Source organism: Taudactylus pleione, unplaced genomic scaffold, assembly GCF_031769625.1.
Source record: "Taudactylus pleione unplaced genomic scaffold, aTauple2 ptg000711l, whole genome shotgun sequence".
Lineage (NCBI taxonomy): Eukaryota > Metazoa > Chordata > Amphibia > Anura > Myobatrachidae > Taudactylus > Taudactylus pleione.
Genome location: NW_028285113.1, coordinates 4,984,809 through 4,997,168, shown reverse-complemented (window position 1 = coordinate 4,997,168; position 12,360 = coordinate 4,984,809). Strand labels below are relative to the sequence as shown.

General features: G+C 47.7%; 1 protein-coding gene across 1 annotated transcript in view; it reads left to right on the top strand.

The window, feature by feature from the left end:
- The first annotated feature begins 970 nt into the window (after positions 1-970).
- Positions 971-12,360, top strand: part of PGR (progesterone receptor) — a 114,750-nt gene continuing 103,360 nt past the window's right edge. The window contains exon 1 of the mRNA XM_088456753.1: positions 971-1,950. Within this exon, the coding sequence (XP_088312879.1) occupies positions 971-1,950 (980 nt within the window). The remainder of the gene's footprint in view (positions 1,951-12,360) is intronic.

Below are 12,360 nucleotides of genomic sequence, written 5' to 3'. Positions count from 1 at the left end.
AAAGAGAATCCCCACAGAAATGCAGCAGTAATAAACGTGATGCACTGGTACATGAGGAGGCTGATCTGGGCAGCATGCAAAACGTGCACAATGCAAAAAGACGCTGTACTGTACGGTACTAGTCAGAAGAGACTCTCAGCAACCGCGTCTGCATACTCCGGGATCCAGAGCTTCTGCAGTCACACACAGTGACCTCGCCTCTAATCCGGTGCAAGCAACGCCTGGCAGCCATAACAGAGTACACGGAGCAGAGGGGTGCCAGGCTTTGGAGAGGCGCACAATGACAGTATAGAACACAGGACGAGCAGTGGGTGCCAGGCTTTGGAGATACTTTCGGTGCCAGTCTAGCACTCAGGGAGAGAAGGGGAGTGCCAAGTTTTGTATAGACGGTGCCAGTCTAACACACAGGGAGATCAGGGGGTGCCAGTGTTTGGAGGGACGCAAGGTGCCAGTATAGTCCCCCGGGACAGCAGAGGGGTGTCAGGCTTGGTATAGACGCACAGTGCCAGTATAGTCCACAGTGAGAGCAGAGAGGTGCCAGGCTGGGGAGAGACGCACACTCCCAGTATAGTCCAAGCACAGCAGAGGGGTGCCAGGCTTGGGAGAGACGCACAGTGCCAGTATAGTCCACAGGGAGAGCAGAGGGGTGCCAGTCTTGGGAGAGACGCACAAGGAGAGCAGAAGGGTGCAAAAGTTTGATATAGGAAAGCAGAGCACACTGACAGTTCTCATAGTAAAGTAAACCCAGCGAGCAGAGAAGATACACTTTGCACAGCAGATACGGGTGTAGAAAGGAATGTGACAAGAGAGATACGTATAGGGCAGTGCAAACGCGCCTGTCTCCGCTCATAAAAACTTTGTATCTAGTGGGCACTGAGCTGCTTTTTTAAACTTAGTACAGAGAAGTTTCATAGCTCTACTTCATGATACCAGGAAAAAGATCGTTCTGGACACACTGCTAGCAATCTACATGGAGGAAAAGTCCAAGGAATGCCCAAGGACCACGCAGTTCCCGAGCAGAGCTGCCAGGAGCCCAATGGATTTTTTACAGGAGGTCACAGACTCTGGGGAGATCTCATTGGACAGTTTGCTCTATCAGAGACCAGTAGATGAGGAGGAACTCTACCAAACACGGGGACAACCAGTGTCTTCTGCTAACAGTGAGCTGGACCAGGTCCTGGACTGCATCCTGAGCTCCTCGGAATCAGGTTCTCACACACAATGGACAGGTAATATCACTCCTGATATACATGGGATGTCAGTAACCTCTGCAATGTCAGGTAAGACCTTGGGAGACCCCATAACTAATAGAGAAGTTTGGGATGGGACTACTGACTCCCCAAAAGACCAAGACAGAAGTACCTTGGAGGACTGTTCTGGAAACAGGTCACCAGAGATAAGTGGAACCCTGACCAGAAGACATCCTTCTTTACATGGACTAAATTTCACTAATATGCCTGTATTGCCTGTGAGCTCAGTATACCTGTCTGCCCAGGAGAGGAACATTGTGGGCACTAATGGCAGTGACCCAAGGGGTTCTAAAGCTGGATCAACAAAGCAGTTGTCTCTGTACCCAAAGCAGAGCTCCTGCTTGCACCCTGCCACTGAGTCTGATGGCAAGATTAAACTAGAAGAGTCTGAGGTCTCTTTGTTCGCCACCTCAAAAGATAGCACACTTTGCCCTGATTATGGATTACCACACCCAACTACCACAACCCCTGATGCCAACCAGTTTTTGGATTTTATTTCCTGCAAAACAGAGTCTGCAGCTGCCTATGAACCCTTTACAGCCAGTCCTAGTAACTCGGATGAAAACCCCACATCTATGGCACCTCAAAATCTTTATCAGCCCATGAACCTTAATGGGCACCAGCTGCATGCCTGCCAGTCACATGGTGTAAAAGAACCGTACCTGCCGCAGATCCTACTACCATATGTACAGTACGTCAGGTAAATACCAACATTCACTAAAACTTGCTTTGGATACTTTAGAACAACTCAACCTATATTTTGGGATAATTAAAAAATAGTAACTATAAAAGTAACATGGTTTAATCACATGCTTAACCAAAAAAGCAATGTTTTAGGTCCACAGGACCCTTTATCCAAAACATTGATTGCACCCAATAAACAATCATGTTTATGCAACTTCAATTAGGTGTGCCTACTGTATATAAGAGTATATGGCGTCAAAGCTCAGCTAGCATAGCAGCATCATATGGCCTGCCTGGCATCTGTGCCAATTAATTTACTCCCTTATGCATATGAAGTTCTGAAAACTCTACTTAGTGCATGATAAAAGATAATTGGCTTCTTAGTTCTTACATAATGACCCTTAATCATACACTTGCCCTGCATTGCCTTTGAGCACCGTTGAAATTCATAAAACAAGTCTGAAGGGGGAAAAATAGGTTGTGGTGCCCATTTCTAGTGTAGTTTGAAAATTATGGCAAGCGCTGCATTGGTTGCTATGGCAACACTACCTTTTTTCTTCCCACAGTTTTTTAGAAAAGTCCCCTACTGCACTGTGAATGCAACATAATGGATTAGTATATGAAATAGGTTATACATACTTTTTGGTATATTTTTTCAGACTGATGAAGGATGGCAAATAAAATAATCAGCCTACAGATAGATATTCATGGATAGATTGCATCTGCTCTGCGTTCACCATATAGTGAATGTGTAAAATAGCTTTTATATTAGGAATCACTAGAACTTCCGGTTAAACAACTCTACAAATACCAGAATTAAGCAGCTTTTCCCCCCATTATATGTAGATTTTGGGGCCCTGTCACACAACAAAGGTGGACAAGTCTCCCAGAGACTGGGACCACTTGGCCGTTGCTGCCCACTTCCCCAGTGAAGGCGGGCGGCACAGGCGGGCGATGATGCAATCTGGTTCATTGTGGCTCCGCCCCGTTTCAAAATGCTGGTAATTGTGGCATTGAATAGCGGGGGTGGTGGGACTATGATGAAACAATCCTGTCACCATGCCCCCAGACCTGCCCATCTCCACCAAGTCCCGCCCGCCCTGCAGTGCCGACCTGGCTGCACCCTCCCAGAGGAGGCAGCCAAAAGGTCAGCAAGCATACATCATTTTGTGAGAAAATCGACATAACATTTTCATAATTATGATATATGGCTCTTCATTCTGTCATGATGATGGGCCCCTTTTTATGGCTGGTGCTGTAGTCCCATCCAGAGTTGGATTAAAACTGGGGGGGCCTCTAGAGGGCAACATTTGGGACACGGGGGATCCAGTCTTTGTGTGCAAGCCTTGGGCATGCACACAAAAAGGGGGTCATGGTCACACATCCCCATTTAATTTCACACTGGGGGAGTGTACATTGTGTCCCTAGATGCTGGGCTGCCTTTCCTCCATCCCACCCGAAAAACAGGACTGTCCCACCAAAATCGTGAAACATTAATTCTTACACATATACACCTTCATACTGTATGTACAGTTTTACACATATAGTCACACACACATACTATCATACATATATACACATACATATCATACTTGCCGACATTCAGCTCCCTCCTTCCGGGAGGGAGCTGAATGCCTGCATACAGCGGGGGGCGTGGCCAGGCAATGGGTCCGTATTGGGTACGGGGCCGCATGATCGCGTCATCGTGGCCCCGCCCCCTCCTCACAATGCCGAAAATAAAGGCATTGTGATGCAGGGGACGGAGCCACGATGACACAATTCAGTGCGAATCGCGTCACCGGGCGCTGCGGGGGGCGCTGCGGCTTGCCTGCCTTTCCGGGGGGTCGGGAGCGGCACCCAATATTCGGGAGGCTTCCGACCAAATCGAGAGGAAGGGAAGCCTGATACATATATACAGTCATAAACACACGTATACATACAGTTACACACATACATACAGTCCACACATACATACCATTACACACTTATTCACATATATACCATGCTTGCCTACTTTTGAAAAAGCATTTCAGGGAGATTGGGAAAGCAACACCTATGAGCACGGTTGTAAAGTGGGCGTGTACTGCTACATCTGAGAGGCGTGTCATATAACTGACTTACATCCACATGTAAACGAGACCCCAAGCAGTTAGTAAGATTTATTAAATTATTTGTTGATGAAAACAAACTGATACATTTCAGAAAATGCATGTAGCCATAGGGAACATTGTGCCTTATAACCATGCAGGGAAATTATACTAATGCTCCCATTTGAATATATATATATATATATATATATATATATATATGTTATTTTTTTTTTTTTTATAACAGCTTCATAATGGGGGAAAGGTGCAATGAGGGAGATTGCTAGCCTCTTCAGGGAGTCAGGGAGATTGCTACTGTTTGAGGGAGTCTCCCTCACAATCAGGGAAGTATGATATATACAGGGGATATAAAGTCCCCTGTCCCACTTACTTTACACTGTGGTACACTGTCTGCAGCTCCTCCTCCCCTCCTCTCTCTCATCCGTGCTGTTGACCTTGACTTCATAGTGCTGTGTAGCCCCGCCCCCGTTGGGTGTCCACTATCCTACTCCTTTTAAATTTTTACAGATCGCAGTGCTCTACTGTACTGCATCTGAAATCAAAGACTGTGTGCCTCCTGAGAGAGGATGGTCCCCTAAGAGAGGGTTGCCCAAGGGCAATTGACCCCCCATCTCATGATACGGCTCTGGCCCCATTGATAATATGGCCCTGAGAAAGACAGAGGGCCTGATTCAGAGCCGCTCTGAACGAGCGCCCGCTCTGAATCAGGGCGTGTTTTTTTTTTGCGAGGCGGCCTCGTGGACGCTCGCATAGATGTGGGTTACCACCCACAGCTTATGCGAGCGTCCATGATGATGGTCGCGATGGTCAAGACCATCGCGACCATCGGGCTTGCGACGAGACCCTTGCGGTAGGGTCTCGTCTGCCGCAAGCCATGGAGTGATTTTGGCTCTATTAGAGCCAAAATCACTCTCACTGACATCACTAGTGATGTCAGTGGGGCCGGCCCCAGACGGTAGGCGTTCCCATGGGAACGCCTCCGTCTGGGCAGCCACGCCCCCGGCACACCCACCAAAGGGGGCGTGCTGTCAATCACCATTGACAGCACGCCCCCTTTGGTGCGAGACCCATAACGACGGCTACCCCATCGTTATTCGGGCCTCGCGCATGCGCACGACGGAGGCGCCTCCGTCGTGCGTATGCGCATTTGGGAAACATCGACCCGCTTGCGAGCCTCAGCGCTCGCGAGCGGGTCTGAATGAGACCCAGAGATTCAAAACATCTGCCAAATGTACTGTTTTGTTGTCTTGTACAACACTGGCCTGAGAGGACTGGGTCATTGTATGAATATATAAAGTAAATAATGCTTTATTGTCAAGCTTCGCCCTGGGTTCACACTATGTAGTCGTGGTAACATCATGTACCACTGCAATATCCTTTTGCAGCTGCAGTCAAACCCACACTCCCCAGCCAGGGTTTTCCATTTGTCGCAGTGTTAAAGCGATATGCCCGTGAGCAACTATTGCCCACACATGCACATAATGATTTCACCAAGAAGGGATCCGGCAAAGCCTTTCCAGATTTAGTGGTCCCCATTGCCAGATATACGGCAGCTAACACAATTACCAGAAATTGTTTGTGCTTGTTAAATTGACCGTTCCCATAGATGTCTATGGGGATGGCGGTAAGTGGCCTGATGAGAGGTACTGCAGCAGAAATCAGTGATTTAGCCATGATTTACATAAATTGGGAGAAGCTGAGATGAGACTTTTCTCCATACTTGCAGATGTTTTCATTGTTGTTGCGCTGCAAAATGTTGTGAATCATGGGTACTTGGAGAGGGGGCGGAGCTAAAACAGTGTGGTTTGCGCCATTTTATCCCCGCTCCCTATGTATTAACGAATGCCTAGTATTATCTCCCCATCCTGCCCATTTCACTAGCAAGTGGGTGGGATGCGTGAGATCCACCCACTCAACTGTCATCTTCTTCATAAATAGACCCCCTAGTGTGCAAGAGTACTTACAGACCGGTTTTCATAGGGATCAGTGATTAGGCTGTGATCACAACACGGTACAGGTAGTCCATGGCAAGTGACCAGAGGTGGATGAAAAACACATGTGCATTGGTCAGAGGGCCTGATTCAGACCCGGTCGCAAGCGCTGAGCGCTCGCAACCGGGTCGATGGTGGTCCACAGCGCATGCGCACGACAGTGCCGGCTCAGTAGTGTGCATGCGTGAGACCCAGCTAGCGACGGGCACTCCGTCGCTCCGGGTCTCGCACCAAAGGGGGCAAGCTGTCGATGTTAAGTGACAGCTCGCCCCCTTTGGTGGGCGGTCGCAATGCCGACCGCCAACTTCCCGACTGTCAAATCCTGGCAAGGTACTAATGACAGGCGTCGAAATCCCCAAGTATAAATATGCTGGCCCCCGTTTTCACGTACCCCAAATGTGCTGGGATAAGTTATTTTCAGCAAAAAAACCTCCTGAATACTATTCTTCACCACGTATACAAAATTGCTATTTAGCAGCTATTGAGCCAGTTTAAAAACACCAAGGGCTCTATTTATTAACATTATTTTTACTAAAATTAATTTTAAAAGGGTGTTTTCACACCCTTTTCACATTATTTTAGTTTCACCTGTAGTTATTACAGGGCAATTGGAGTAGAATTAGTAAAATTCTACTCCAACCCCTAAGTATCACTTATTTTTAGTAAAGCAGATCGCATTTCCCATAATTGTAATGGGAAATGTGATCCGACCAGAGTTACTAAAAATAAATTGTAAAAAAATACCTGGAGGTGGCGTTATCCAGGGTCTCCCCCGGTTACCGGGCTCCCACTCTGCTCTAACCGGGAGAGCAGAGCCGGGAGCCGGTACCAGTAATCAGCTGTGTGGTCTAAATAGACCGCAAGCTGATTGCTGTAAAAAAAAAGAAAAAAAAAATTGAAACATTTTTTTTTTACTTACCTGAATCCAGGGACCGGTGATCGGGCCTCCAGTGATGGCTCCTCTCCGGTCAGCTGGTCTCCCACAGTGCACTGCGGCCCGATCAGCAGGTGATCGGGTCCCAGTGCAGTATGGGAGATCACCTGATCGGGAAGCAGGGAGAAGATCACAGGAGGCCAAGAGGATGCAGGTAAGTGTAATGAAGGGAGGGGGGGTTGCGGGAGGGGTGTCCGCGATCGCAGGGGGCGGGGCTTAGCGTCGGTGGGGGGTAGCAGCGACGGTGGGTCGGTGCATGCGCGGGCTCTTAGTCGCGGTATTTTTTCTGAAAATACCGCGACTAGAAGGTATTGCACGCGCGCAATACTTTGCCACGTGCAGGCGAAAAGTCCGGGAAGCGGAAAAGTATAGCGGGTCCGCTCAAATTGAATGCGGCTCTAAGTTTCAAATTCTATGTTACTCTGTGGGCTCTACGTGGCTAGTATATCTGTGGGAGTCTCAGAGGTACGTCCAATCACTAGGAACGACAGGGAGGAAAGATTCGCAAACAAGGCGCATGTACGCAATAGGTTATGCTCCCTGCTGAGCTGCGGCAGGTCCTAGAGACCGCCTCCTCATAAATTTGGACAGTTGGGAGGAATGATCAATGCTGTAAAGAGTTCCTGATCTTTAACAGGTCATTGCATTCATATACTGACTAAAGGGATAACACAAGAGTTAAGACAGATATTGCTTTGTTTTGTTGGAAAGCTTGCCTTACTGTATATTAAATATGACAGTGTGCATGAAGTGGCTGAGGGTGTCTGGGATTGAAGTTGATCATCTACTGCCGTGGTCCTGAAGGCTACCTTCTGCTGTAATAGTTTATGTACATAAGTTATGCCAAGTCATTCTGTCACTTGATATACTGTATCTTAATTCCAAGTATGTTTCCGGACTTCCAGCCTGAGATAAGAATCGCTGCGCAGAACACAGTGATGATGCCGTTTAATTAAATGCTCTGACAAACAGGTTAACTCTTTCTTCAAATTAACTTTTGAGACTATTCATATAGTAAAACGTAGTCATTAATGTTTACACTAGATACGTAGAAAAATAACAGAAATCTGCTACCTTTGGTGTATTAATCAGGGCATTCATGTTGACATAGGGCCGCAGCAGCTATGTGAAAATATGCAAATGTCGCACGCAACAAGGAATGTTTTCAGAAGCCCACCTGCGGCTTGGCCAATCCAAATATCAGCGTAGAAAGATGCAGCATTGGTCGCAGGTCATTCGATTATCACATAATATGGCTTCTCTGAATGGCTGCGGGAATTGAGACGCTGGAGCCGTTTTCACTGTGTAAGGGATTGCAGTCTCTGACATGCCACGGAAACGTTTATGGCATGTATCGATTCCTACCTATCTATACACTCTAAAATTGTTGCTATTTAGCGTTATGAGCCGCACAATAGAAATAATTGTTTTCAGACTTTGATTGTGGTTCCAAAGCACAAAAGTTATTATTCAATATAAAAACAGATGGTTACACGCTGTGATCTAAATACAATTAGTGCAAACAAATTATACAGACACAAGGTACAGTCGTTACATACATTCGCACGCGCTCTGGATCCAGATCCCGGCATCAAAGATGAAACCTGCATATATACTCTAGCAGAGATAGGCAATACAATAGAATAGGTTGGCATGATTCCATTGGTTCTTCTTTCTGGTTCTTCTGTTACAGTACAGTTCATAGGTCAATTCGTATGGTCACATTCCAGCCTCCAACAGCTCTTTGTGTCCATTTTCCCGCTGCATAACAAATTAGACTGCCTGCATCACAGGAAACATTTCAATCCCTAACTCTCTATGATCCATAACTTGCAGACACATGTTGCGATTTCTTCCCCGATGAAACCGGAAATCTGCAAAGACACAGTGGTTTAGAATGACACCAAACCCGGTCTGCTTATCATATAAGCCTTAGATATAAAATAACATGTATTTCACAACATCAATGATAATGAATAAAACCTTAAATATTAACCTTAATGCTAGGGAACCATTTTATGTAAGTGTGCAGTGTGTAAGTATTGGGGTATTGAGAAAAGACGCTAGTTAGCGTTGTGCGGCTACGTGTTTTGTGGAGTACACCGTGGTACGTGTTTTGCAGGGTTGATCATATTATATGTTTTTTAGTAACTGTCTGTATTTATATAATGAGGACTTTTAACATCTTTCTATTGCGTGGGAATCGCACGACGCTAAATAATAGCATTGCCATATGTACTTATAATGTGTGAGATTCGCTAAAATGGCGCTGGGCGGCCAGTCGCAAAATGTCGTCTTGTTGCCATTTGCAAAATGGCGTTGTGCAGATTTAGTTTTAAACAGATTCTGTCTCAGCCAATTATCCAGCTTCGAGACATGCCTGCATTCTTTGCTGCCACTACCGCCAGTCACCACACCGATACTAATGGCATATGTACTAGCATATGCAATTAGTATTGCTAAGAACAGCTCTTGCGATAAGAGCTGCCCTTTGTGAAGCTGCCGTTGCCGGGTGAGGGGGTCTCCGCGTGTCTCCTCCCCCTCCTAGCTCTAGGAGCTTCCTGCTGGTGACCACTGCAGGAAGTCACGGTCTCCTCCTCCTCCTCCCTGCACTCGGAAGAAGAAGAAGAGGAGAAGGAGGGGGGACCCAGGAGCAACACGCAGGAGGCTGAGGGGAATCGGTGTGAATTACGGCCGGACCCCTGGCCGGCGGTTCAAATCCCGACAGCGCCCGTCCGACAGAGGAGGAAATGCCGATCGTCCCTAGGTAAGTATTCACTAACCTAATCTACCCCCTATCCCTAACCCTCCTTTAGGGTGCCTAACCCTAACCTTCCCCCCCCGTGCCTAACCCTAATCCCCCCTCTAAGTGCCTAAACCTAACCCCCCCTTCCCCACCGCCTAACTCTAAACTCCCACCGGGGGTGCCTAACCCTAACCCTCGCTCCCCCTAGCCTAACTCTAACCTCCCGGGGGGGTGCCTAACCCTAAGTCCCCCCCGGGAGCCCTAAACCTAACCCCCCCCCCCCGCGGCTGTCCACTGCTGCGCCCGGCAACCGCTCGATCGGGATGCCGGGCGCCGGTCTCCCGACGTTGGTCAAATGACAGGTGTCTAGATTTAGACGCCTGTCATTCGTCCCTAGTCGGGATAACAATGTCTGGAAGCCGGCGGTCGGCATTCCGTCCGCCGGCTTCCTGAACGTATACCGGCTGAGGTGAGGGGGGGCCAGCAGTGAAAGGTGCGGGGCGGCGGGGAGCGGGATATGATAAGAAGCGCATAGGCTTCTATAGGGTAATGCCAGAAAAACCTGACATTACCCTCCACATGGAAAATAGGGCGGTCGGGACTTAGTACATTTGAAAATGCAGTAAAAACCCGGAAAACACTGCAAGTAAAAAGTACAGTAATGTACTTTGACACATGCACAGTGAATCATGCACAGTTTACAATAATCGCTGAACTGCAAAATATCGGCATTACGTACATCTCTGAATCAGTGTTTTACAGATGTGTCCTCAAACACCTAGCCTCACTATGCCATGGCACGATTGAGCTGCGACGTCCCGTGTAATTCTGCTTGAGCCGAGTGTCCGAGTCTTTTTTGCATATTTTTTCACCCAAAAATGCATCTTAGTCACGATGCTATGGCCGTATGGCCTCTGATGATGAAGTATTGAACTCACTGCGAGGGATACTTAAGCATCGAACTCGCAGCAGGGAAAACGTGACACCGGAGCAATTCATCATTGCTCTGGTGAGGGGACAGCTGCTCCGAAAAGCAGTTGTCCCCATGATTAGTATCGCAGCTTTAGAAGTAGATGCATTACTTACCTCTTCCCCGTCGTCCCGGCTACGCATGTGTGACCTCGGGTCATTCATGCGCAAAGCCGCTGGGGAGGTAGTGAGGAGGAGGCGGAGGGATCCGCTCGGATCCCTCTTCGCATCCCCGGAACTACTTCCCATAGGAAGGAGCAGGGATCCAAGAACAAGCGTCTATCGGACCCCTGATGATGAATAGCCCAGTAACCTAAATATGCAGAGACTAGTGTTTCCGCATGGTTACCGGGCCTTTTATCGTATGATGAATAGGCCCCTCAGTCACTACATATACATTGCAGCAGTAGCTGAGTTTAACCTGTACTGAGGAAACCCTAGGCCTAGGCAGTACATTTACACTATCAATTGAAGGAAGAACTTCTTGTATTAAGGAAAATACTACAGCTAACAAAACTGATTAGAGGCTTAGCCAAACCCCTTTCACATCTATACCAAGGAAAGGGTTATTGGCTACGGAACAGACAAATCATCTCTATATTTAAGTCATCATAAATAGAAAGTGCTTTACTTTGAGACTATTGCTAATACTGAATAAGTAAGAAAGGGCTAATACATACCTTGGAGCCTGAGCTGCATCGTGGTGTAATAACAATTGCTAATGCATCTTATGTGTAGCCCTGAGGATCGTTAGCAGATACAAGGGGATCATTCAGACCCGCTCGCGAGCAAATTTCGCTCGCTAGAAGGTCGATGTTGTGATACTGCGCATGCGCACGACGGAGGGAGCTCCGTCGTGCGCATGCGCGAGACCCGGCGAGCGACGAGAAATACGTCGCTCGGGGTCTCGCACCAAAGGGGGCGTGCTGTCGATGGACCCTTTGGTGGGCGTGCCGGGGGCGTGGCGGCCAGACGGAGGCGTTCCCATGGGAACGCCTACCGTCTGAGTCCGGCCCCACTGACATCAGTAATGATGTCAGTGGGAGTGACTTTGGCTCTGATAGAGCCAAAATCACTCCTGGGCTTGCGGCAGCGAGACCCTACCGCGGGGTCTCGTCGCAAGCCCGTTCGTCGCGATGGTCTTTGACCATCGCGACCATCATCATGGACGCTCACTATAGCTGTGGGTGGTAACCCACAGCTATGCGAGCGTCCATGAGGACGCTCCAAAAAAAGGTAGGAGGGCCCTGATTCAGAGCGAGCGCTCTGGTCAGAGCGTTCAGCTCTTAATCAGGCCCACAGTTTTCATAGGTTCCTGGAGACTGTAAAGGATTAAAGTTAGGATCTTGGTTCCCTTAATATCTTCTACAAGTTAAAACATTTGGGGACTACACTATCTAAAAGCTTATAAAGAAACGACCAGCTGACTACTGTACATTCATTCTCTGGCAGTCATCAGTGACAGACAAAGGAGAAAGCTACATGAGGAATAGAAAGGTCATAGGAATTCAAGGTGTATAGCTGATATTTGGGATTATATCAGCCTCAGGAATCCATTAGTCATTCAAAGACATTAAAGTGAAAGTCAGGAAACCAACATACTTCACTGCTTCATAAATGTCAGTATTATACCTCTGGACTTGCAACATTTATTGCGACAATCATAAATGAATATTTT